Raw genomic sequence first — 27845 nt, 5'->3', positions numbered from 1 at the left:
CCAGAAACTCCTCCCACCCTGAAGACAGGATATTTCTGGTGATAAACATCAACATTCCTCCAGAGCATCAGATTAACAGCCTTTCTCTCTCTCCGTCCCAGCATCACCTCTTCTCTCTCTCAGCCTGACAATCATCATTATCACCATCTTGTCCACGCCAGGTAAAAACTCTGTCTTACTTGTCACTGAATAATCTGTCCATCTCTTCCCTCTGTAAATGCACTGTATAGGCTAGTTTCAGATCAAACAATATATTATATTAAAACATTCATGGCACGATTAGAAATAACATATATTTGATGTAAATATGAATGTTAAAGAAAGTTAAAAACAGCTTTTAGCACCGTGGAGAAGTTGTCTGACAAGTTAGCAGAGACTCAGTGGAGAAATGGTAAAATGGTGAGAGAGAGAGATGAGGACAGGAGAGCAGAGTGGAGAGTGGAGAGTGGAGAGTGGAGAGTGGAGAGTGGAGAGTGGAGAGTGGAGAGTGGAGAGTGGAGAGTGAGAGCGAGTGAGAGAGAGTGAAAGTGAGCGAGTAAGAGAGAGAGAGTGAGAGAGGGAGAGAGAGAGAGTGAGTGAGAGAGGGAGAGAGAGAGAGAGAGAGAGTGAGAGGTCTGATATCAGTAGAAGACCTCTAGTAAACTAAAAACAGTCCTCAACTTAATAATATACTTGATGTTTGACAGTCTAACAGATATACAGTATGACAGTCTAACAGATATACAGTATGACAGTCTAACAGATATACAGTATGACAGTCTAACAGATATACAGTATGACAGTCTAACAGATATACAGTATGACAGTCTAACAGATATACAGTATGACAGTCTAACAGATATACAGTATGACAGTCTAACAGATATACAGTATGACAGTCTAACAGATATACAGTATGACAGTCTAACAGATATACAGTATGACAGTCTAACAGATATACAGTATGACAGTCTAACAGATATACAGTATGACAGTCTAGCAGATATACAGTATGACAGTCTAACAGATATTCTGTAATAATTCCTAAATGTTTTCTCATAATAAGTGTAGTTTTCTGTGTTCCATCTAGAGGGAGCTGTGATCTTTATGTTCACTGATACATAACATGAAGTATTGAGATAAATCTGGCCTGCTTCGTATCCAGGAAGTCTGTCAGACTAGGCCTGCTGAGATAGGATCAGTTAACATGAAGAATGTCTGTCTGTCTGTCTGTCTGTCTGTCTGTCTGTCTGTCTGTCTGTCTGTCTGTCTGTCTGTCTGTCTGTCTGTCTGTCTGTCTGTCTGTCTGTCTGTCTGTCTGTCTGTCTGTCTGTCTGTCTGTCTGTCTGTCTGTCTGTCTGTCTGTCTGTCTGTCTGTCTGTCTGTCTGTCTGTCTGTCTGTCTGTCTGTCTGTCTGTCTGTCTGTCTGTCTGTCTGTCTGTCTGTCTGTCTGTCTGTCTGTCTGTCTGTCTGTCTGTCTGTCTGTCTGTCTGTCTGTCTGTCTGTCTGTCTGTCTGTCTGTCTGTCTGTCTGTCTGTCTGTCTGTCTGTCTGTCTGTCTGTCTGTCTGTCTGTCTGTCTGTCTGTCTGTCTGTCTGTCTGTCTGTCTGTCTGTCTGTCTGTCTGTCTGTCTGTCTGTCTGTCTGTCTGTCTGTCTGTCTGTCTGTCTGTCTGTCTGTCTGTCTGTCTGTCTGTCTGTCTGTCTGTCTGTCTGTCTGTCTGTCTGTCTGTCTGTCTGTCTGTCTGTCTGTCTGTCTGTCTGTCTGTCTGTCTGTCTGTCTGTCTGTCTGTCTGTCTGTCTGTCTGTCTGTCTGTCTGTCTGTCTGTCTGTCTGTCTGTCTGTCTGTCTGTCTGTCTGTCTGTCTGTCTGTCTGTCTGTCTGTCTGTCTGTCTGTCTGTCTGTCTGTCTGTCTGTCTGTCTGTCTGTCTGTCTGTCTGTCTGTCTGTCTGTCTGTCTGTCTGTCTGTCTGTCTGTCTGTCTGTCTGTCTGTCTGTCTGTCTGTCTGTCTGTCTGTCTGTCTGTCTGTCTGTCTGTCTGTCTGTCTGTCTGTCTGTCTGTCTGTCTGTCTGTCTGTCTGTCTGTCTGTCTGTCTGTCTGTCTGTCTGTCTGTCTGTCTGTCTGTCTGTCTGTCTGTCTGTCTGTCTGTCTGTCTGTCTGTCTGTCTGTCTGTCTGTCTGTCTGTCTGTCTGTCTGTCTGTCTGTCTGTCTGTCTGTCTGTCTGTCTGTCTGTCTGTCTGTCTGTCTGTCTGTCTGTCTGTCTGTCTGTCTGTCTGTCTGTCTGTCTGTCTCTGTCTGTCTGTCTGTCTGTCTGTCTGTCTGTCTGTCTGTCTGTCTGTCTGTCTGTCTGTCTGTCTGTCTGTCTGTCTGTCTGTCTGTCTGTCTGTCTGTCTGTCTGTCTGTCTGTCTGTCTGTCTGTCTGTCTGTCTGTCTGTCTGTCTGTCTGTCTAGGATGTGTCATCTCTCCAGTCAACAAAACATTTATCCTTCATGATGGCCAGGCTCGGTGATATCATCAGCTCTCCAAATATATCTTCAGGTTTATTATCCAAAACACATTTATACCAGAAACACATTTATACTGTCCTTCCATTCCACAGGATATAGAAAAGAGCAAATATTAGGTTTAAGAGTACAGCTAGAGGAAGGCTTAGCTAGTCTCAGCCCTGGGTTGGAGGAGCGTGTTGACAGACAGACAAGCCAACCACTCCAGCTAGGCTGCATCCTAAATGACCCCCTCCTCCCTATATACTGTAGTGCACTACTTTTGACCAGGTTCCCCATAGGAGAGAGGGAGCCAAGGGGGGCTCAGTCTACAACCTTGGGGTTAAACATTAGACCTAAGGCTCGAATAAAAGCCTACTGAATAACGTCTATTTTCATCATTCAGCCGTCTCTCACTCTTTCTTCCTTTTCCAGTTGTCTCTCTCATGGTGACATGACATTAGGATCTTCTCTGTTGTTTTACAGCTGTAGCTAAACCACTGCGCCATGGCAACCTTGGATGGTTTTCCCGCCAGTTTCTATGGGGAGCCGGGGGTGTTGGGTATGTTGGCCAATGGGATCAGTGCGTTCCTGGTTCTACTGCAGAACTTCAACACAGCAAGAACCAGAGTATCTGCCGAGGGGGTGGAGAACATTCTGGCAGGTACGCTAATCAATCCATCATCACGATCGCTTTCACAATGACTAACCCTACTCTTTTCCCTGTTCACAATGACTAACCCTACTCTTTTCCCTGTTCACAATGACTAACCCTACTCTTTTCCCTGTTCACAATGACTAACCCTACTCTTTCCCTGTTCACAATGACTAACCCTACTCTTTTCCCTGTTCACAATGACTAACCCTACTCTTTTCCCTGTTCACAATGACTAACCCTACTCTTTCCCTGTTCACAATGACTAACCCTACTCTTTCCCTGTTCACAATGACTAACCCTACTCTTTTCCCTGTTCACAATGACTAACCCTACTCTTTCCCTGTTCACAATGACTAACCCTACTCTTTCCCTGTTCACAATGACTAACCCTACTCTTTTCCCTGTTCACAATGACTAACCCTACTCGTTTCCCTGTTCACAATGACAAACCCTACTCTTTTCCCTGTTCACAATGACAAACCCTACTCTTTTCCCTGTTCTTAATGTGTTGTGTTTCAGGTGTTGTCCAACATCATCGTGTTGTGTTTCAGGTGTTGTTCAACATCATTGTGTTGTGTTTCAGGTGTTCATCTCATCCTGATAGGTGGAGTGTGTCAGCTGATTGCCGGCCTCCTGTCGTTCCGTAAATACGACCACCTGAGTGGCACCGCCTTCATTGGCTATGCAGCTCTCTGGGGCAGCTATGGTGCCACACGCATCTTCCTGGGTGCATCCCAATCAATCACAACTAACCTGACCATGTCACATGACCTGATGAGTAACGCGACCCCGCTCACCGCCCTCACGACCAACCTATCTCTGTCGGCTGAACTCTGGAACAGCACCTCGCAGAGCCCTGATTGGCTGTCTCTCCTGCTCATCCCCCAGTCTGCCATCGCGGGATTGGTCCCCTACATCCTTCTATCCTTCCTATTGGCCTTCTGCTCTGCCACGGTAAACGTCATCATGCCCTTCGTGTTCGGTGCCATCACGCTTACCCTGCTGTTTGAGGCTGTGGCGGTGGGCGTGTCCTCGGCCTGGCCACTGGTCGTCTCTGGCATTCTAGAACTCCTCATCCTCCTTTTCGCCGTGTACGGCAGCGCCGCCCTGTTGGTGAAAGGTCTGGCGCAGCGCTATGTCCTCAAGGGGTTCGGCACGCCCCTGTTCAACGTGCTCCTGCTGGGGACCAACAGCCCTGCGGCCAGCGCCCAGAGCCTGGGACAGGAGAAGAAGAAGAACACCAAGTACGCTGAACCCCAGGCGCTCTTCTTCTTCTGTGACATGGTGTCTCCCTTCATCATGTTGTTCTACAGCTTTGGATACGTCACGTCCTTCTCCCTGGGTGCTGTGTGGGTCTCCATCATCTCTGCTGCTCAACTCCTCTCTAGCTACTACGCTCACCTGCGGCAAGATGGCTACCTGGTCACCAAGGCCGGCCTGCATGCCACCTACTGGCTTACCAAGGCGTGGGAGGAGTTTGTGTTGTCGGCTGTGATCGTGTCGGAGCCGGAGGGAGAGGTGGCTACTGGGAGACAGGCGATGGTTGGTGATTGGTTCTTCGTGGCGGTGGCACTCCTCCTCCTAGTTGTCAGTCTGAGTAATGACACCCTGGAGGTTACCCATAATGCTCTGTTCCTGCTGCTGTCCATCTCTACAGTCCCCCAGATCCCCCTCCAGGGGTACTATGTGTTCTTCGGGGTGTCCTGTTCCCTGTTTGCCTCCGCTTCGCTCTACGGGACATTTTGCCGCCTGATCAACTCCATCGCTGAGAAGAGTCTGATCCCGGTGGGTCCTCAGCCCATCTCCTCCGACCGTCTCCACTCCTTCCTGTCCTGCTTTCGCTCCCCGGGGAAACTCCAGGGGGCGCTGCCTTCATCATCATCAGCATCCTCCCGACCAATCAGATCCCTGACGCTCTGTTCTACCTGACCAATGGCGTGGCTCTCTCTCGGCGCTCCACGCGGCCTCATCCAGTCAGAGCGTGTCCTTCCTGCGACTGAGTGTTCCCTGGGTTCTGGTATCTGGAGCGGTGGTACAGGGGTTCGTCAGCAGGCTGCAGGTCAGAGGAGGACAGAGGTTTGGCTCCGTCATCCCATCCTTCTACCTGTCTGTCTGGGCCACCTGGACATGGTATCGCTTCGCAGGTATGTGGATGACTTCAAGCTAACACTAACCAATCCTAACTGGAGTTAACTTTTTGCATAAATAGGAAAAGCCCCATAAAGATTCAGACTACAGCCACCCAAGCCATAGAATGTTCTCTCTGCTACCGCACGGCAAGCAGTGCCAATGTACCAAGTCTGCAACCAATAGGACCCTGAAACGCTTCTACCTCTTCTACCCTGTATATATAGCCATGTTATTATCTGGTACCCTGTATATATATACATGTTATTACCTGATACCCTGTATATATAGCCATGATATTATCTGATACCCCGTATATACAGCCATGTTATTATCTGATACCCTGTATATACAGCCATGTTATTACCTGATACCCTGTATATATATCCATGTTATTACCTGATACCCCATATATATAGCCATGTTATTATCTGATACCCTGTATATATAGCCATGTTATTATCTGAAACCCTGTATATATAGCCATGTTATTATCTGATACCCTGTATATATAGCCATGTTATTATCTGATACCCCGTATATATAGCCATGATATTATCTGATACCCTGTATATATATCCATGTTATTACCTGATACCCTGTATATATAGCCATGATATTATCTGATACCCAGTATATATAGCCATGTTATTACCTGATACCCTGTGTATATAGCCATGTTATTACCTGATACCCTGTATATATAGCCATGTTATTATCTGATACCCTGTATATATAGCCATGTTATTACCTGATACCCTGTGTATATAGCCATGTTATTACCTGATACCCTGTATATATAGCCATGTTATTATCTGATACCCTGTATATATAGCCATGTTATTACCTGATACCCTGTATATATAGCCATGTTATTATCTGATACCCTGTATATATATCCATGTTATTGATGTGGTTGTTGATGTTGTTGATGTTGATGTGCTTGTTGTTAATGTTGTTGTTCATGTTGTTGATGTTGTTGTTGATGTGGTTCATGTTGTTGTTGATGTGGTTGTTGCTGTTGTTGCTGTTGTTGTTGTTGCTGTCTCCATGCTCTGTTGCCTGTTTCAGTAAAACATCTCTGTGTTCTTTTCTCAGGCCCCTTGCTGCAGATCTCTCCAGTAGGATCCTATGGGTTTACAGCTGGAGCCATCGCTTTCCTGGTCATCAACGCTTTCCTCATGCTCATCGGTCAGTCTTTACATGAAATCACCTATATCTACCTCTTCTCCTGCTGCAACACAGAGGGAGAGAAGAACAGAATGGGTTTTCCCTAATGGCATTCTATTCCCTACACAGCCCCATGGGTCCTGTGCAGGGAATAGAATGCCATTAGGGAAAACCCTTTCTGTTCTTCTCCCCATGGGTCCTGTCTAAAGTAGTGCACTATATAGAGAATAGGGCCCTGGTCTAAAGTAGTGCACTATATAGAGAATAGGGCCCTGGTCTAAAGTAGTGCACTATATAGAGAATAGGGCCCTGATCTAAAGTAGTGCACTATATAGAGAATAGGGCACTGGTCTATAGTAGTGCACTATATAGAGAATAGGGCCCTGGTCTAAAGTAGTGCACTATATAGAGAATAGGGCACTGGTCTATAGTAGTGCACTATATAGAGAATAGGGCACTGGTCTATAGTAGTGCACTATATAGAGAATAGGGCCCTGGTCTAAAGTAGTGCACTATATAGAGAATAGGGCACTGGCCTATAGTAGTGCACTATATAGAGAATAGGGCCCTGGTCAAAAGTAGTGCACTATATAGGAAATAGGGCACTGGTCTATAGTAGTGCACTATATAGGGAATAGGGCCCTGGTCAAAAGTAGTGCACTATATAGGGAATAGGGCACTGGTCTATAGTAGTGCACTATACAGAGAATAGGGCCCTGGTCTATAGTAGTGCACTATATAGAGAATAGGGCCCTGGTCTAAAGTAGTGCCCACTCCATGGTAACCTGGTCCTAACCCTCTCCATGGTAACCTGGTCCTAAACCTCTCCATGGTAACCTGGTCCTAACCCTCTCCATGGTAACCTGGTCCTAACCCTCTCCATGGTAACCTGGTCCTAAACCTCTCCATGGTAACCTGGTCCTAAACCTCTCCATGGTAACCTGGTCCTAAACCTCTCCATGGTAACCTGGTCCTAACCCTCTCCATGTCCCTTCCAACTGCGTATGGTAACCTGATCCTAAACCTCTCCATGGTAACCTGGTCCTAACCCTCTCCATGGTAACCTGGTCCTAACCCTCTCCATGGTAACCTGGTCCTAACCCTCTCCATGTCCCTTCCAGCTGCATATGGTAACCTGGTCCTAACCCTCTCCATGGTAACCTGGTCCTAACCCTCTCCATGTCCCTTCCAGCTGCATATGGTAACCTGGTCCTAACCCTCTCCATGGTAACCTGGTCCTAACCCTCTCCATGTCCCTTCCAGCTGTGTATGGTAACCTGGTCCTAAACCTCTCCATGGTAACCTGGTCCTAACCCTCTCCATGGTAACCTGGTCCTAACCCTCTCCATGGTAACCTGGTCCTAACCCTCTCCATGGTAACCTGGTCCTAACCCTCTCCATGGTAACCTGGTTCTAAACCTCTCCATGGTAACCTGGTCCTAACCCTCTTCATGGTAACCTGGTCCTAACCCTCTCCATGGTAACCTGGTCCTAAACCTCTCCATGGTAACCTGGTCCTAACCCTCTCCATGGTAACATGGTCCTAAACCTCTCCATGGTAACCTGGTCCTAACCCTCTCCATGATAACCTGGTCCTAACCCTCTCCATGGTAACCTGGTCCTAACCCTCTCCATGGTAACCTGGTCCTAACCCTCTCCATGGTAACCTGGTCCTAACCCTCTCCATGGTAACCTGGTCCTAAACCTCTCCATGGTAACCTGGTCCTAAACCTCTCCATGGTAACCTGGTCCTAACCCTCTCCATGTCCCTTCCAACTGCGTATGGTAACCTGGTCCTAAACCTCTCCATGGTAACCTGGTCCTAACCCTCTCCATGGTAACCTGGTCCTAACCCTCTCCATGGTAACCTGGTCCTAACCCTCTCCATGTCCCTTCCAGCTGCATATGGTAACCTGGTCCTAACCCTCTCCATGGTAACCTGGTCCTAACCCTCTCCATGTCCCTTCCAGCTGTGTATGGTAACCTGGTCCTAAACCTCTCCATGGTAACCTGGTCCTAACCCTCTCCATGGTAACCTGGTCCTAACCCTCTCCATGGTAACCTGGTCCTAACCCTCTCCATGGTAACCTGGTCCTAACCCTCTCCATGGTAACCTGGTCCTAACCCTCTCCATGGTAACCTGGTCCTAACCCTCTTCATGGTAACCTGGTCCTAACCCTCTCCATGGTAACCTGGTCCTAAACCTCTCCATGGTAACCTGGTCCTAACCCTCTCCATGGTAACATGGTCCTAAACCTCTCCATGGTAACCTGGTCCTAACCCTCTCCATGGTAACCTGGTCCTAAACCTCTCCATGGTAACCTGGTTCTAACCCTCTCCACGGTAACCTGGTCCTAAACCTCTCCACGGTAACCTGGTCCTAACCCTCTCCATGGTAACCTGGTCCTAACCCTCTCCATGGTAACCTGGTCCTAACCTTCTCCATGGTAACCTGGTCCTAACCCTCTCCATGTCCCTTCCATCTGCGTATGGTAACCTGGTCCTAACCCTCTCCATGGTAACCTGGTCCTAACCCTCTCCATGGTAACCTGGTCTTTAACCTCTCCGTGGTAACCTGGTCCTAACCCTCTCCATGGTAACCTGGTCCTAAACCTCTCCATGGAAACCTGGTCCTAACCCTCTCCATGGTAACCTGGTCCTAACCCTCTCCATGGTAACCTGGTCCTAAACCTCTCCATGGTAACCTGGTCCTAACCCTCTCCATGGTAACCTGGTCCTAACCCTCTCCATGGTAACCTGGTCCTAACCCTCTCCATGTCCCTTCCAGCTGCGTATGATAACTTGGTCCTAACCCTCTCCATGGTAACCTGGTCCTAACCCTCTCCATGGTAACCTGGTCCTAACCCTCTCCATGTCCCTTCCAGCTGCGTATGATAACCTGGTCCTAACCCTCTCCATGGTAACCTGGTCCTAACCCTCTCCATGGTAACCTGGTCCTAACCCTCTCCATGGTAACCTGGTCCTAACCCTCTCCATGGTAACCTGGTCCTAACCCTCTCCATGGTAACCTGGTCCTAACCCTCTCCATGTCCCCTCCAGCTGCGTATGGTAACCTGGTCCTCTTGTCTCTGACCGTGGTCATGGAGGCGGTTCTGGTGTGTTTCCTCCTGTCCACTCTGCAACAGCTCCCCTACCAGCTGGAGAGTAAGTGACCTGCTTTTCACCTCCCTACACTGACAGGACTCACATTCTACATAAACGGCTCAGGAGGCTCCTGAGGGGAGAACGGCTCATAATAATGGCCGGAACGGAGCAAATGGAATGGCATCAATCACCTTGAAACTATGTGTTTGATGTATTTGCTACCATTCCACTGATTCTGTTCCAGTCAATAGAACAAGCCTAATGACAAGCCCTCATTTCTCCCCAATGACGGTTCCACCAACCTATTGTGATATACAGTAAGGCTGAAACCCAAAAGCAACACTTGGCCATCTGCCCTTTATGGAGTGATCGGAGTGGTTGAAGTGTTGGGTTTGTGATTCAGACAGTGTTATGTGGTATCCATCAATACGTTTGCTGCTCAAACAGTAACTGTAAAATGTACACATTATTTTGCAATCTAGATGTCAGCTGTGTTACTGTTCTAACACATTTCTGGCGTTGTTCTTGTAGTTGCCATGCTAGCTGTGTTCTCTGTCATCTGTCTATATGGAACCCTGGCATCACTGGTCAACTGTACCTTCCGTCAGAGTGTGATGCCCATGGGGCCTCCACTGGTTAAGGTGAGAACAAGGAACTATTCCATTCTGTTGCTTTCCACTGGATGAGCTGACAAGTAGAATGCAGTGGGTTCATGTGTTTCATTACATTTTATTCTACTTTTCTCCAATCCAGTTCATTCCTTTTCTATCGTGTTCCATATCGTGTGTCTCTCTCCCTGTGTTGTTGTGTCTCAGGATGTGAATCAGCAGCAGAAGTCCTCCCCTGCTCTGCCTTGTCCCATAGCAGACTCCAGACTGACCAGCGGTCTTCTGAAGATCTCCAGACTGCTGGACGACGGGGGGGTCTGTGGAATCCCCACCGATACAGTCTACGCCCTGGCCGCATCCTGCAAGAACCCTCAGGCCATCGAGAACATCTACAACATTAAGGACCGTCCAGCAGAGAAGCCCATCTGTATCTGTATCTCCAGTGTGGAACAGCTGGTGGCAGCCAAGCCCCCATTCAGCTCTCTACTCTGGGAATTCATGAGGAACGTCTACCCTGGAGGGATCAGCTGCATCGTCAGCAAGGGAGACTGGCTACTCACACTGGGTAAGGAGTGTGGAGAGGAGGAGAGGGGAGGAGGAGGGTGGCTTCAACTGCATTGGGATTTTAAATAGTTTAAAAAAACTTTATTTAACTAAGCAAGTCAGTTAAGAACAAATTCTTATTTTCAATGATGGCCTAGGAACAGTGGGTTAACTGCCTGTTCAGGTGCAGAATGACAGATTTGTACCTTGTCAGCTCAGGGGTTTGAACTTGCAACCTTCCGGTTACTAGTCCAACGCTCTAACCACTAGGCTACCCTGCCAGGCTACATTGGATTAGAGTTAGGGATACTCTCAGAAATGGTTTCTTTATTCTATATTGTGAGCGATCATTCGATTGATGTTCTAATTGTTTACCTATGTTGTCCAGGTGTGGGTCCGGCCTACGACCGCGTGGGGACCAATGATAGCATCATGATCCGAGTCCCTGACCACACCGTCACAGGACACCTGTGTGACATCACCGGACCACTTGCCATCACCTCAGCCAATCCCAGTGGAGAACCCGACAGCACGCACCACGACATGGTCATCAGGTAAAGTCCTATCATAACACTCACCTGTACCCACCAGTACCCACCTCTACCCACCTGTACTCGCCTGTTCTCACCTGTACCTACCTGTACCCTGTACTCACCTATACTTAAGCACTTAAGCCTGTTGGTATGCTATGCTGCCTTCATCAGATAGTTTGAACAGCTATGCTGCCTTCATCAGATAGTTTGAACAGCTATGCTGTCTTCATCAGATAGTTTGAACAGCTATGCTGCCTTCATCAGATAGTTTGAACAGCTATGCTGTCTTCATCAGATAGTTTGAACAGCTATGCTGTCTTCATCAGATAGTTTGAACAGCTATGCTGTCTTCATCAGATAGTTTGAACAGCTATGCTGTCTTCATCAGATAGTTTGAACAGCTATGCTGTCTTCATCAGATAGTTTGAACAGCTATGCTGTCTTCATCAGATAGTTTGAACAGCTATGCTGTCTTCATCAGATAGTTTGAACAGCTATGCTGTCTTCATCAGATAGTTTGAACAGCTATGCTGTCTTCATCAGATAGTTTGAACAGCTATGCTGTCTTCATCAGATAGTTTGAACAGCTATGCTGTCTTCATCAGATAGTTTGAACAGCTATGCTGTCTTCATCAGATAGTTTGAACAGCTATGCTGCCTTCATCAGATAGTTTGAACAGCTATGCTGTCTTCATCAGATAGTTTGAACAGCTATGCTGCCTTCATCAGATAGTTTGAACAGCTATGCTCCCTTCATGCTGATCGTGATACTGAAAGTGATGTCAGTATAGAAGTATTTTTCTATCTTGGATTGCTGGTTGTATTGTAAACTGGTCTGATATTTCCTGTCAGACTGGTTTCATATCAGTCAGCCTGCTGTGTAAATATCCAGTTCTACTAATATATCTGTGTTAATCAGTCCTCTGCCTTGTGTCCTGCTGGCTGTAGGGTCATGATGATTAGATTCCAGTGATGGTAGGTGCCGTTTAAGAATAGTGAGGACGATTATTTTTCTAAGAGCATGGCCTTAAATCTATTACAGCATATTGAATGACTGGAATTCATTATTCCATTCACCCAGTTCAATGTAACAGTGACAGGTTTAGGTTACTGTCATTCACCCAGTTCAATGTAACAGTGACAGGTTTAGGTTACTGTCATTCACCCAGTTCAATGTAACAGTGACAGGTTTAGGTTACTGTCATTCACCCAGTTCAATGTAACAGTGACAGGTTTAGGTTACTGTCATTCACCCAGTTCAATGTAACAGTGACAGGTTTAGGTTACTGTCATTCACCCAGTTCAATGTAACAGTGATCGGTTTACTACATGATACTCTAATTTTCCCTCTACCCATCATGAGGTTGCTACAACCTAGCCTAAGAATGAACGTTTACAACAGTGACACATTCTGTGACACATTCAATACCGCCTTTCACTTTTTCTTTAAAAAAAATAAAAAAAATCACCTTTATTTAACCAGGTGGATTAGGGGTTATTTCCCTAGAGGAGGATATGAGAGAGACAGATTGAGGCTGCATTTGGGGTTTTGCCAGGTAGGCAAGTTGAGAACAAGTTCTCATTTACAATTGCGACCTGGCCAAGATAAAGCAAAGCAGTTCGACAGATACAACAACACAGAGTTACACATGGAGTAAAACAAACATACAGTCAATAATACAGTATAAACAAGTCTATATACAATGTGAGCAAATGAGGTGTGAAGGGAGGTAAAGGCAACAAAAGGCCATGGTGGCAAAGTAAATACAATATAGCAAGTAAAACACTGGAATGGTAGATTTGCAGTGGAAGAATGTGCAAAGTAGAAATAAAAATAATGGGGCGCAAAGGAGCAAAATAAATAAATACATTAAATACAGTAGGGAAAGAGGTAGTTGTTTGGGCTAAATTATAGGTGGGCTATGTACAGGTGCAGTAATCTGTGAGCTGCTCTGACAGTTGGTGCTTAAAGCTAGTGAGGGAGAGAAGTGTTTCCAGTTTCAGAGATGTTTGTAGTTCGTTCCAGGTCGTGTAATCAAGGTGACAGACAGTGACACATTCAATACCGCCTTTCACAATCTTGCCTGCATCTAGCTGATCTCGGGTGGAATCATTCGTACAAACAAAATCAAATCAAATCAAATGTTATTTGTCACTTGCGCCAAATACACAGGTGTAGTAGACCTTACAGTGAAATGCTTACTTACAAGCCCTTAACTAACAATGTTAAAGAACAAGTGTTAAGTACAAAAAATAATTAATACAAAATAAAAGTAACCAATAATCAAAATAACAATGTGGAGGCTATATACAGGGTATTACGGTACTGAGTCAATGTGGAGGCTATATACAGGGTATTACGGTACTGAGTCAATGTGGAGACTATATACAGGGTATTACGGTACAGAGTTAATGTGGAGACTATATACAGGGTATTACGGTACTGAGTCAATGTGGAGACTATATACAGGGTATTACGGTACTGAGTCAATGTGGAGGCTATATACAGGGTATTACGGTACTGAGTCAATGTGGAGACTATATACAGGGTATTACGGTACTGAGTCAATGTGGAGGCTATATACAGGGTATTACGGTACTGAGTCAATGTGGAGGCTATATACAGGGTATTACAGTACTGAGTCAATGTGGAGTCTATATACAGGGTATTACGGTACTGAGTCAATGTGGAGGCTATATACAGGGTATTACGGTACTGAGTCAATGTGGAGGCTATATACAGGGTATTACGGTACTGAGTCAATGTGGAGGCTATATACAGGGTATTACGGTACTGAGTCAATGTGGAGGCTATATACAGGGTATTACAGTACTGAGTCAATGTGGAGGCTATATACAGGGTATTACGGTAGAGAGTCAATGTGGAGGCTATATACAGGGGGTACCGGTACAGAGTCAATGTGGAGGCTATATACAGGGGGTACCGGTACAGAGTCAATGTGGAGGCTATATACATGGTATTATGGTAGAGAGTCAATGTGGAGGCTATATACAGGGTATTACAGTACAGAGTCAATGTGGAGGCTATATACAGGGTATTACAGTACTGAGTCAATGTGGAGGCTATATACAGGGTATTACGGTAGAGAGTCAATGTGGAGGCTATATACAGGGTATTACAGTACAGAGTCAATGTGGAGGCTATATACAGGGTATTACAGTACTGAGTCAATGTGGAGGCTATATACAGGGTATTACGGTAGAGAGTCAATGTGGAGGCTATATACAGGGGGTACCGGTACAGAGTCAATGTGGAGGCCATGTACAGGGTATTACAGTACTGAGTCAATGCGGAGGCTATATACAGGGGTACCGGTACAGAGTCAATGTGGAGGCTATATACAGGGTATTACGGTAGAGAGTCAATGTGGAGACTATATACAGGGGGTACCGGTACAGAGTCAATGTGGAGGCTATATACAGGGTATTACGGTACTGAGTCAATGTGGAGGCTATATACAGGGTATTACGATACAGAGTCAACGTGGAGGCTATATACAGGGTATTACGGTACTGAGTCAATGTGGAGGCTATATACAGGGTATTACAGTACAGAGTCAAGGTGGAGGCTATATACAGGGTATTACGGTACTGAGTCAATGTGGAGGCTATATACAGGGGGTACCGGTACAGAGTCAATGTGGGGGCTATATACAGGGTATTACGGTACTGAGTCAATGTGGAGGCTATATACAGGGTATTACAGTACAGAGTCAAGGTGGAGGCTATATACAGGGTATTACGGTACTGAGTCAATGTGGAGGCTATATACAGGGTATTACGGTACAGAGTCAATGTGGAGACTATATACAGGGTATTACGGTACTGAGTCAACGTGGAGGCTATATACAGGGTATTACGGTACTGAGTCAATGTGGAGGCTATATACAGGGGGTACCGGTACAGAGTCAAGGTGGAGGCTATATACAGGAGGTACCGGTACAAAGTCAATGTGGAGGCTATATACAGGGGGTACTGGTAAAGAGTCAATGTGGAGACTATATACAGGCGGTACCGGTACAGAGTCAATGTGGAGGCTATATACAGGGGGTACCAGTACAGAGTCAATATACAAAGGTGTAAACCTAACCTGAACCTGAACCTACTCTGTCTGTCTCCATGTGTATCCTAGTCGGCTGGGCCAATCTAAACCTAACCTGAACCTGAACCTACTCTGTCTGTCTCTATGTGTATCCTAGTCGGCTGGGCCATAAGATCCAGGGGGTTCTGTGTGACGGGGATTCCAACGAGATCGTAGCCTCAACGGTGGTGAACTGCCTCAAGATAGATGAAGGTATGATGTTACAGAACAGACGCACACTACAATAACTAATTACTAACCTCTTAGGTTGTGTTGTCCTGTCTTGGGATGGAACATTCTGGAAACATTCCCTAAATTCCCAGGCTTTCCAGAAATACAGGTTGAAAGATTCCTGGATTTGAAAGAATCCTCTGACCAGGATTTCTGGAAAACCTGGGAAAGTTACCGGGACATTGCAACCCACCCTATGATTCATTGTGTGTCAGTGATCACTCAGTCAATATTGTGTTTCCTCCTCCTCCAGGCACGATTAGTATCGTGAGGGAAGGCTGCGTCCCGGCGGTGAAGGTCCGACAGATCTTTGAGAGGGTGAAGACCAGTATGTTGTGAGGAGGACCTTTCCCTCCGTCCCTCTATCCTCTCTTCCATCCAGCTCCCCTCCCCCATTCTCTCCCTCCATCCTCTGTTGACCAATGAAGACACTCAGATCAGATTCTGGACCCACCCACCTCAGGCCACCATCCAATGTGTCTCTCAAACATGTTGAGGAACATTTGTTCCATATTTATTCTGTATGTTGTCGATGTAATCATATATAAATATGTGCATTTTAGATTCGATTTTCGGATTATAAGTATGTTTTGTTTTGTTCTGTATGATTTGATTATGTAAAATGAAGTTTAACAGAAATTATACTCTTATGATGTACAACTCTAAATGAGGGATTAATGAAGGATGATCAAATCAAATCAAATCAAATGTATTTATATAGCCCTTCGTACATCAGCTGATATCTCAAAGTGCTGTACAGAAACCCAGCCTAAAACCCCAAACAGCAAACAATGCAGGTGTAAAAGCACGGTGGCTAGGAAAAACTCCCTAGAAAGGCCAAAACCTAGGAAGAAACCTAGAGAGGAACCGGGCTATGTGGGGTGGCCAGTCCTCTTCTGGCTGTGCCGGGTAGAGATTATAACAGAACATGACCAAGATGTTCAAATGTTCATAAATGACCAGCATGGTCAAATAATAATAAGGCAGAACAGTTGAAACTGGAGCAGCAGCACAGTCAGGTGGACTGGGGACAGCAAGGAGCCATCATGTCAGGTAGTCCTGGGGCACGGTCCTAGGGCTCAGGTCCTCCGAGAGAGAGAAAGAAAGAGAGAATTAGAGAGAGCATATGTGGGGTGGCCAGTCCTCTTCTGGCTGTGCCGGGTGGAGATTATAACAGAACGTGGCCAAGATGTTCAAATGTTCATAAATGACCAGCATGGTTGAATAATAGTAAGGCAGAACAGTTGAAACTGGAGCAGGAGCATGGCCAGGTGGACTGGGGACAGCAAGGAGTCCTCATGTCAGGTAGTCCTGGGACATGGTCCTAGGGCCCAGGCCAGTTGAAACTGGAGCAGCAGCATGGCCAGGTGGACTGGGGACAGCAAGGAGTCATCATGTCAGGTAGTCCTGGGGCATGGTTCTAGGGCTCAGGTCCTCCGAGAGAGAGAAAGAAAGAGAGAAGGAGAGAATTAGAGAACGCACACTTAGATTTACACAGGACACCGAATAGGACAGGAGAAGTACTCCAGATAAACAAACTGACCCTAGCCCCCGACACATAAACTACTGCAGCATAAATACTGGAGGCTGAGACAGGAGGGGTCAGGAGACACTGTGGCCCCATCCGAGGACACCCCGGACAGGGCCAAACAGGAAGGATATAACCCCACCCACTTTGCCAAAGCACAGCCCCCACACCACTAGAGGGAAATCTTCAACCACCAACTTACCATCCTGAGACAAGGCCGAGTATAGCCCACAAAGATCTCCGACACGGTACAACCCAAGGGGGGGGACCCAGACAGGCCGACCACAACAGTGAATCAACCCACCCAGGTGACGCACCCCCAGGGACGGCACGAGAGAGCCCCAGCAAGCCAGTGACTCAGCCCCCGTAACAGGGTTAGAGGCAGAGAATCCCAGTGGAAAAAGGGGAACCGGCCAGGCAGAGACAGCAAGGGCGGTTCGTTGCTCCAGAGCCTTTCCGTTCACCTTCCCACTCCTGGGCCAGACTACACTCAATCATATGACCCACTGAAGAGATGAGTCTTCAGTAAAGACTTAAAGGTTGAGACCGAGTTTGCGTCTCTGACATGGGTAGGCAGACCGTTCCATAAAAATGGAGCTCTATAGGAGAAAGCCCTGCCTCCAGCTGTTTGCTTAGAAATTCTAGGGACAATTAGGAGGCCTGCGTCTTGTGACCGATGATGTAGTGCTCTAAATGAGGGATTAATGAAGGATGATGTAGTGCTCTAAATGAGGGATTAATGAAGGATGATGTAGTACTCTAAATGAGGGATTAATGAAGGATGATGTAGTGCTCTAAATGAGGGATTAATGAAGGATGATGTATGTGAATGTACGATGCTGCTGGGTATAAATTAATAATACATTATTGTGAAGTACTGTTTAACTGGGAATATATATATTGTTTAATATGGGAGATTGACGCAGGCCAAATGCATACATGCAACATTGAAAAGCATTATTTGCTTTGGCAATTTACTGCAATAGATCCATGTACATAGTGAAGTTATACTTTTTTTTTTAACTGTTGTAGATCCATGTATATAGTGAAGTTATACTTCCAGAATAAAACTCTAATTAAATATACTTATTTCTCTACTTTTGTTCTGCTCTGTAACCAACATTTCAGATCATCAAATCAAATGTTATTTTCCACATGTGCCAAATACAGCAGGGGTAGACTTACGAGACCTTAACCAACGGTGAAGTTAAAAAGTAAGACACATATTTGCTAAATTAATAAGGAAAAAGGAAGACAATGAAAACAATAACGAGGCTATAAACAGGAAGTAGCAGGTAATAACATGGCTATAAACAGGAAGTAGCAGGTAGTAACATGGCTATAAACAGGAAGTACCAGGTAATAACATGGCTATAAACAGGAAGTACCAGGTAATAACATGGCTAGAAACAGGAAGTACCAGGTAATAACATGGCTATAAACAGGAAGTAGCAGATAATAACATGGCTATAAACAGGAAGTACCAGGTAATAACATGGCTATAAACAGGAAGTACAAAGTAGTAACATGGCTATAAACAGGAAGTAGCAGGTAATAACATGGCTATAAACAGGAAGTACCAGGTAGTAACATGGCTATAAACAGGAAGTAGCAGGTAATAACATGGCTATAAACAGAAAGTACCAGGTAGTAACATGGCTATAAACAGGAAGTAGCAGGTAATAACATGGCTATAAACCGGAAGTACCAGGTAGTAACATGGCTATAAACAGGAAGTACCAGGTAGTAACATTACTATAAACAGGAAGTAGCAGGTAATAAAATGGCTATAAACAGGAAGTAGCAGGTAATAACATGGCTATAAACAGGAAGTACCAGGTAATAACATGCCTATAAACCGGAAGTAGCAGGTAATAACATGGCTATAAACAGGAAGTAGCAGGTAATAACATGGCTATAAACAGGAAGTACCAGGTAGTAACATGGCTATAAATAGGAAGTACCAGGTAATAACATGGCTATGAACAGGGAGTACCAGGTAATAACATGGCTATATACAGGGAGTACCAGGTAATAACATGGTTATATACAGGGAGTACCAGGTAATAACATGGTTATATACAGGGAGTACCAGGTAATAACATGGTTATATACAGGGAGGTAATAACATGGCTATATACAGGGAGTACCAGGTAATAACATGGTTATATACAGGGAGTACCAGGTAATAACATGGTTATATACAGGGAGTACCAGGTAATAGCATGGCTATATACAGGGAGGTAATAACATGCCTATATACAGGGAGTACCAGGTAATAACATGGCTATATATAGGGAGTACCAGGTAATAACATGGCTATATACAGGGAGTACCAGGTAATCACATGGCTATATACAAGAAGTACCAGGTAATAACATGGCTATATACAGGGAGTATCAGGTAATAACATGGCTATATACAGGGAGGTAATAACATGGCTATATACAGGGAGGTAATACCATGGCTATATACAGGGAGTACCAGGTAATAACATGACTATATACAGGAAGTACCAGGTAATGGTCCTGCCGTACATACCTACACGTACGCTACGGTCACAAGACGCAGGCCTCCTAATTGTCCCTAGAATTTCTAAGCAAACAGCTGGAGGCAGGGCTTTCTCCTATAGAGCTCCATTTTTATGGAATGGTCTGCCTACCCATGTCAGAGACGCAAACTCGGTCTCAACCTTTAAGTCTTTACTGAAGACTCATCTCTTCAGTGGGTCATATGATTGAGTGTAGTCTGGCCCAGGAGTGGGAAGGTGAACGGAAAGGCTCTGGAGCAACGAACCGCCCTTGCAGTCTCTGCCTGGCCGGTTCCCCTTTTTCACTGGGATTCTTTGCCTCTAACCCTGTTACGGGGCTGAGTCACTGGCTTGCTGGGGCTCTCTCGTGCCGTCCCTGGGGGGGGTGCGTCACCTGGGTGGGTTGATTCACTGTTGTGGTCGGCCTGTCTGGGCCCCCCTTGGGTTGTACCGTGTCGGAGATCTTTGTGGGCTATACTCGGCCTTGTCTCAGGATGGTAAGTTGGTGGTTGAAGATTTCCCTCTAGTGGTGTGGGGGCTGTGCTTTGGCAAAGTGGGTGGGGTTATATCCTTCCTGTTTGGCCCTGTCCGGGGTGTCCTCGGATGGGGCCACAGTGTCTCCTGACCCCTCCTGTCTCAGCCTCCAGTATTTATGCTGCAGTAGTTTATGTGTCGGGGGCTAGGGTCAGTTTGTTTATCTGGAGTACTTCTCCTGTCCTATTCAGGTGTCCTGTGTGAATCTAAGTGTGCGTTCTCTAATTCTCTCCTTCTCTCTTTCTTTCTCTCTCTCGGAGGACCTGAGCCCTAGGACCATGCCCCAGGACTACCTGACATGATGATTCCTTGCTGTCCCCAGTCCACCTGGCCATGCTGCTGCTCCAGTTTCAACTGGCCTGGGCCCTAGGACCATGTCCCAGGACTACCTGACATGAGGACTCCTTGCTGTCCCCAGTCCACCTGGCCATGCTCCTGCTCCAGTTTCAACTGTTCTGCCTTACTATTATTCAACCATGCTGGTCATTTATGAACATTTGAACATCTTGGCCACGTTCTGTTATAATCTCCACCCGGCACAGCCAGAAGAGGACTGGCCACCCCACATATGCTCTCTCTAATTCTCTCTTTCTTTCTCTCTCTCGGAGGACCTGAGCCCTAGGACCGTGCCCCAGGACTACCTGACATGATGGCTCCTTGCTGTCCCCAGTCCACCTGACTGTGCTGCTGCTCCAGTTTCAACTGTTCTGCCTTATTGTTATTTGACCATGCTGGTCATTTATGAACATTTGAACATCTTGGTCATGTTCTGTTATAATCTCTACCCGGCACAGCCAGAAGAGGACTGGCCACCCCACATAGCCCGGTTCCTCTCTAGGTTTCTTCCTAGGTTTTGGCCTTTCTAGGGAGTTTTTCCTAGCCACCGTGCTTTTACACCTGCATTGTTTGCTGTTTGGGGTTTTAGGCTGGGTTTCTGTACAGCACTTTGAGATATCAGCTGATGTACGAAGGGCTATATAAATAAATTTGATTTGATTTGATTTGGTTTAATATCATGGCTATATACAGGAGGTAATAACATGGCTATATACGGGAGTACCAGGTAGTAACATGGCTATATACGGGGAGTACCAGGTAATAACATGGCTATATACAGGGAGTATCAGGTAATAACATGGCTATATACAGGGAGTACCAGGTAATAACATGGCTATATACAGGAGTACCAGCTAATAACATGGCTATATACAGGGGGTACCAGGTAGTAACATGGCTATATACGGGGAGTACCAGGTAATAACATGGCTATATACAGGGGGTATCAGGTAGTAACATGGCTATATACAGGGAGTACCAGGTAATAACATGGCTATACACAGGGAGTACCAGGTAATAACATGGCTATATACAGGGGTACCAGGTAGTAACATGGCTATACACAGGGAGTATCAGGTAATAACATGGTTATATACAGGGAGGTAATAACATGGCTATATACAGGGAGGTAACAACATGGCTATATACAGGAAGTACCAGGTAATAACATGGCTATATACAGGGAGTACCAGGTAATAACATGGCTATATATAGGGAGTACCAGGTAATAACATGGCTATATACAGGATGTACCAGGTAATAACATGGCTATATACAGGAAGTACCAGGTAATAACATGGCTATATACAGGAAGTACCAGGTATTCAGATGGCTATATACAGGGAGTACCAGGTAATAACATGGCTATATACAGGAAGTACCAGGTAATAACATTGTTATATACAAGAAGTACCAGGTAATAACATGGCTATATACAGGGAGTACCAGGTAATAACATGGCTATATACAGGAAGTACCAGGTAATAACATGGCTATATACAGGGGTACCATGTAGTAACATGGCTATACACAGGGAGTATCAGGTAGTAACATGGCTATATACAGGGAGTATCAGGTAGTAACATGGCTATATACAGGGAGTATCAGGTAGTAACATGGCTATATACAGGGAGTATCAGGTAGTAACATGGCTATATACAGGGAGTACCTCTCGCTCTCTTGAAGACGTCCCTTCCGTCTTCAAGAGAGCGAGAGTTGCACCCCTTCTGAAAAAACCTACACTCGATCCTTCCGATGTCAACAACTACAGACCAGTATCCCTTCTTTCTTTTCTCTCCAAAACTCTTGAACGTGCCGTCCTTGGCCAGCTCTCCCGCTATCTCTCTCAGAATGACCTTCTTGATCCAAATCAGTCAGGTTTCAAGACTAGTCATTCAACTGAGACTGCTCTTCTCTGTATCATGGAGGCGCTCCGCACTGCTAAAGCTAACTCTCTCTCCTCTGCTCTCATCCTTCTAGACCTATCGGCTGCCTTCGATACTGTGAACCATCAGATCCTCCTCTCCACCCTCTCCGAGTTGGGCATCTCCGGCGCGGCCCACGCTTGGATTGCGTCCTACCTGACAGGTCGCTCCTACCAGGTGACGTGGCGAGAATCTGTCTCCTCACCACGCGCTCTCACCACTGGTGTCCCCCAGGGCTCTGTTCTAGGCCCTCTCCTATTCTCGCTATACACCAAGTCACTTGGCTCTGTCATAACCTCACATGGTCTCTCCTATCATTGCTATGCAGACGACACACAATTAATCTTCTCCTTTCCCCCTTCTGATGACCAGGTGGCGAATCGCATCTCTGCATGTCTGGCAGACATATCAGTGTGGATGACGGATCACCACCTCAAGCTGAACCTCGGCAAGACGGAGCTGCTCTTCCTCCCGGGGAAGGACTGCCCGTTCCATGATCTCGCCATCACGGTTGACAACTCCATTGTGTCCTCCTCCCAGAGCGCTAAGAACCTTGGCGTGATCCTGGACAACACCCTGTCGTTCTCAACTAACATCAAGGCGGTGGCCCGTTCCTGTAGGTTCATGCTCTACAACATCCGCAGAGTACGACCCTGCCTCACACAGGAAGCGGCGCAGGTCCTAATCCAGGCACTTGTCATCTCCCGTCTGGATTACTGCAAATCGCTGTTGGCTGGGCTCCCTGCCTGTGCCATTAAACCCCTACAACTCATCCAGAACGCTGCAGCCCGTCTGGTGTTCAACCTTCCCAAGTTCTCTCACGTCACCCCGCTCCTCCGCTCTCTCCACTGGCTTCCAGTTGAAGCTCGCATCCGCTACAAGACCATGGTGCTTGCCTACGGAGCTGTGAGGGGAACGGCACCTCAGTACCTCCAGGCTCTGATCAGGCCCTACACCCAAACAAGGGCACTGCGTTCATCCACCTCTGGCCTGCTCGCCTCCCTACCACTGAGGAAGTACAGTTCCCGCTCAGCCCAGTCAAAACTGTTCGCTGCTCTTGTTATGCAGGTGAATGAGGACCCAAAAGCGACTTGGCGAAAACAGAGTCTTTATTCCAGTAAAGGAAATATGCAAAACTCCTAGACAAATCGGAGCGGTAAACAAAGCATAAAAAACAATTCCACTCGTAATGACGAGGACAGACTGGAGACTCGACCATAAACTGTAGGTTGCCTCGGGAAGGCACTGACCGTAGCAGACTCAGACACCTGCTCACCACGCAGCATCTGAGGGAAACACGACACGACAGGGCGAGACAAAGACACAGCACGGTGAACAATATACAAGGATCCGACAGGACAGAAACGGAAAACAAGGGGAGAAATAGGGACTCTAATCAGAGGAAAAGATAGGGAACAGGTGTGGAAAGACTAAATGATTGATTAGGGGAATAGGAACAGCTGGGAGCAGGAACGGAACGATAGAGAGAAGAGAGAGAGGGAGGGAGAGAGAAAAAAGGGAACGAACCTAAAAAGACCAGCAGGGGGAAAACGAACAGAAGGGAAAGCAAAATGACAAGACAATATAAGACAAAACATGACAGCTCTGGCCCCCCAATGGTGGAACAAACTCCCTCACGACGCCAGGACAGCGGAGTCAATCACCACCTTCCGGAGACACCTGAAACCCCACCTCTTTAAGGAATACCTAGGATAGGATAAAGTAATCCTTCTACCCCCCCCTTAAAAGATTTAGATGCACTATTGTAAAGTGGCTGTTCCACTGGATGTCATAAGGTGAATGCACCAATTTGTAAGTCGCTCTGGATAAGAGCGTCTGCTAAATGACTTAAATGTAATGTAAATGTAAATGTAATAACATGGCTATATACAGGGAGTACCAGGTAATAACATGGCTATATACAGGGAGTATCAGGTAGTAACATGGCTATATACAGGGAGTACCATGTAATATCATGGCTATATACAGGGAGTACCAGGTAATATCATGGCTATATACAGGGAGTACCAGGTAATAGCATGGCTATATACAGGGAGTACCAGGTAATATCATGGCTATATACAGGGAGTACCAGGTAATAACATGGCTATATACAGGGAGTACCAGGTAATATCATGGCTATATACAGGGAGTACCAGGTAATAACATGGCTATATACAGGGAGTACCAGGTAATAACATGGCTATATACAGGGAGTACCAGGTAATAACATGGCTATATACAGGGAGTACCAGGTAATAACATGGCTATATACAGGGAGTACCAGGTAATAACATGGCTATATACAGGGAGTACCAGGTAATAACATGGCTATATACAGGGAGTACCTGGTAGTTGAGGTAACATGTACCATATGTAGGGGTTAAAGTGTCGAGTCAATCAGGATAGATAATAAACAGAGTAACAGCAGCGTATGTGAAAAGTGTGTGTGATTGTGGCTTCAATATGCAAGTGTGCTTGTTTTGCATGTGAGAGAATATGTAGTGTAGTACGTGTGATTGTGTGGGCAGAGTCTAGTCAGTGTGTGGGTAGAGTCTAGTGAGTGTGTGGGTAGAGTCTAGTGAGTATGTGGGTAGAGACTTGTCAGTGTGTGGGTAGAGTCTAGTCAGTGTGTGGGTAGAGTCCAGTCAGTGTGTGGGTAGAGTCCAGTCAGTGTGTGGGTAGAGTCCAGTCAGTGTGTGGGTAGAGTCCAGTCAGTGTGTGGGTAGAGTCCAGTCAGTGTGTGGGTAGAGTCTAGTCAGTGTGTGGGTAGAGTCCAGTCAGTGTGTGGGTAGAGTCTAGTCAGTGTGTGGGTAGAGTCTAGTCAGTGGGTGGGTAGAGTCTAGTGAATGTGTGGGTAGAGTCTAGTCAGTGTGTGGCTAGAGTCCAGTCAGTGTGTGGGTAGAGTCCAGTCAGTGTGTGGGTAGAGTCCAGTCAGTGTGTGGGTAGAGTCCAGTCAGTGTGTGGGTAGAGTCCAGTCAGTGTGTGGGTAGAGTCTAGTCAGTGTGTGGGTAGAGACTTGTCAAAACAAATCAAATCAAATCAAATGTATTTATATAGCCCTTCGTACATCAGCTGATATCTCAAAGTGCTGTACAGAAACCCAGCCTAAAACCCCAAACAGCAAGCAATGCAGGTGTAGAAGCACGGTGGCTAGGAAAACCTCCCTGGAAAGGCCAAAACCTAGGAAGAAACCTAGAGAGGAACCAGGCTATGTGGGGTGGCTAGTCCTCTTCTGGCTGTGCCGGGTGGAGATTATAACAGAACATGGCCAAGATGTTCAAATGTTCATAAATGACCAGCAAGGTCCAATAATAATAAGGCAGAACAGTTGAAACTGGAGCAGCATCACGGCCAGGTGGACTGGGGACAGCAAGGAGTCATCATGTGAGGTAGTCCGAGGCATGGTCCTAGGGCTCAGGTCCTCCGAGAGAGAGAAAAAGAGAGAATTAGAGAGAGCACAATTAAATTCACACAAGACACCGAATAGGACAGGAGAAGTACTCCAGATATAACAAACTGACCATAGCCCCTGACACATAAACTACTGCAGCATAAATACTGGAGGCTGAGACAGGAGGGGTCAGGAGACACTGTGACCTCATCCGAGGACACCCCCGGACAGGGCCAAACAGGAAGGATATAACCCCACCCACTTTGCCAAAGCACAGCCCCCACACCAATAGAGGGATATCTTCATCCACCAACTTACCATCCTGAGACAAGGTCGAGTATAGCCCACAAAGATCTCTGCCACGGCACAACTCAAGGGGGTGCCAACCCAGACAGGAAGATCACATCAGTGACTCAACCCACTCAAGTGACACACCCCCCCCAGGGACAGTATGAAAGAGCCCCAGTAAGCCAGTGACTCATCCCCTGTAATAGGGTTATAGGCAGAGAATCCCAGTGGAAAGAGGGGAACTGGCCAGGCAGAGACAGCAAGGGCGGTTCGTTACTCCAGAGCCTTTCCGTTCACCTTCACACTCCTGGGCCAGACTACACTCAATCATATGACCCACTGAAGAGATGACTCTTCAGTAAAGACTTAAAGGTTGAGACCGAGTTTGCATCTCTTACATGGGTAGGCAGACCATTCCATAAAAATGGAGCTCTATAGGAGAAAGCCCTGCCTCCAGCTGTTTGCTTAGAAATTCTAGGGACAGTAAGGAGGCCTCGTCTTGTGACCGTAGCGTACGTGTAGGTATGTATGGCATGACCAAATCAGAGAGATAGGTAGGAGCAAGCCCATGTAATGCTTTGTAGGTTAGCAGTAAAACCTTGAAATCAGCCCTTGCCTTGACAGGAAGCCAGTTTAGGGAGGCTAGCACTGGAGTAATATGATCACATTTTTTGGTTCTAGTCAGGATTCTAGCAGCCGTATTTAGCACTAACTGAAGTTTATTTAGTGCTTTATCCGGGTAGCCGGAAAGTAGAGCATTGCAGTAGTCTAACCTAGAAGTGACAAAAGCATGGATTAATTTTTCTGCATCATTTTTGGCCAGAAAGTTTCTGATTTTTGCAATGTTATGTAGATTGAAAAAAGCTGTCCTTGAAATGGTCTTGATATGTTCTTCAAAAGAGAGATCAGGGTCCAGAGTAACGCCAAGGTCCTTCACAATTTTATTTGAGACGACTGTACAACCATTAAGATTCATTGTCAGATTCAACAGAAGATGTCTTTGTTTCTTGGGACCTATAACAAGCATCTTTGTTTTGTCCCAGTTTAAAAGTAGAAAGTTTGCAGCCTTCCACTTCCTTATGTCTGAAACACATGCTTCTTGCGAGGGCAATTTTGGGGCTTCACCATGTTTCATTGAAATGTACAGCTGTGTGTCATCCGCATAGCAGTGAAAGTTAACATTATGTTTTCGAATGACATCCCCAAGAGGTAAAATAAATAGTGAAAACAATAGTGGTCCTAAAACGGAACCTTGAGGAACACCAAAATTTACAGTTGATTTGTCAGAAGACAAACCATTCACAGAGACAAACTGATATCTTTCCAACAGATAAGATCTAAACCAGGCCAGAACTTGTCCGTGTAGACCAATTTGGGTTTCCAATCTCTCCAAAAGAATGTGGTGATCGATGGTATCAAAAGCAGCACTAAGGTCTAGGAGCACGAGGATAGATGCAGAGCCTCGGTCTGATGCCATTAAAATGTAATTTACCACCTTCACAAGTGCCGTCTCAGTGCTATGATGGGGTCTAAAACCAGACTGAAGCATTTCGTATACATTGTTTGTCTTCAGGAAGGCAGTGAGTTGCTGCGCAACAGCCTTTTCTACAATTTTTGAGAGGAATGGAAGATTCGATATAGGCCGATAGTTTTTAAAATGATTTCTGGGTCAAGGTTTGGCTTTTTCAAGAGAGGCTTTATTACTGCCACTTTTAATGAGTTTGGTACACATCCGGTGGATAGAGAGCCGTTTATTATGTTCAGCATAGGAGG

General features: G+C 46.1%; 2 protein-coding genes across 2 annotated transcripts; both read left to right on the top strand.

The window, feature by feature from the left end:
• The first annotated feature begins 2932 nt into the window (after positions 1-2932).
• LOC124011569 lies at positions 2933-5047 on the top strand. The gene is made up of 2 exons (XM_046325026.1): positions 2933-3124; positions 3702-5047. The coding sequence occupies exons 1-2, from the start codon at positions 2968-2970 to the stop codon at positions 5045-5047; spliced, it is 1503 nt and encodes a 500-aa protein (XP_046180982.1). The 5' UTR covers positions 2933-2967.
• Positions 5048-5071: 24 nt separating this feature from the next.
• On the top strand, positions 5072-16340 carry LOC124011660 (putative threonylcarbamoyl-AMP synthase). Its single transcript, XM_046325120.1, has 8 exons — positions 5072-5262; positions 6344-6436; positions 9476-9580; positions 10052-10161; positions 10336-10693; positions 11060-11225; positions 15425-15519; positions 15791-16340. The coding sequence occupies exons 2-8, from the start codon at positions 6427-6429 to the stop codon at positions 15874-15876; spliced, it is 930 nt and encodes a 309-aa protein (XP_046181076.1). The 5' UTR covers positions 5072-5262; positions 6344-6426; the 3' UTR covers positions 15877-16340.
• The last annotated feature ends 11505 nt before the right edge of the window (positions 16341-27845 follow it).

Source organism: Oncorhynchus gorbuscha, linkage group LG23 (assembly GCF_021184085.1).
Source record: "Oncorhynchus gorbuscha isolate QuinsamMale2020 ecotype Even-year linkage group LG23, OgorEven_v1.0, whole genome shotgun sequence".
Taxonomy (NCBI): Eukaryota; Metazoa; Chordata; class Actinopteri; order Salmoniformes; family Salmonidae; genus Oncorhynchus; species Oncorhynchus gorbuscha.
Note: the sequence above shows the minus strand (reverse complement) of the source record. Positions and strands in the feature narration are given on the sequence as shown.

Excerpts from the sequence above, each read along its gene's own strand:
- LOC124011660 (XM_046325120.1), top strand. Across the intron at positions 9,581-10,051 it reads GCTCCCCTACCAGCTGGAGA|TTGCCATGCTAGCTGTGTTC; the intron begins GTAAGTGACCTG and ends TTGTTCTTGTAG. Across the intron at positions 11,226-15,424 it reads CACCACGACATGGTCATCAG|TCGGCTGGGCCATAAGATCC; the intron begins GTAAAGTCCTAT and ends TGTGTATCCTAG.
- LOC124011569 (XM_046325026.1), top strand. The coding sequence starts at position 2,968 with ATGGCAACCTTGGATGGTTTTCCCGCCAGTTTCTATGGGGAGCCGGGG. Across the intron at positions 3,125-3,701 it reads GGTGGAGAACATTCTGGCAG|GTGTTCATCTCATCCTGATA; the intron begins GTACGCTAATCA and ends GTTGTGTTTCAG.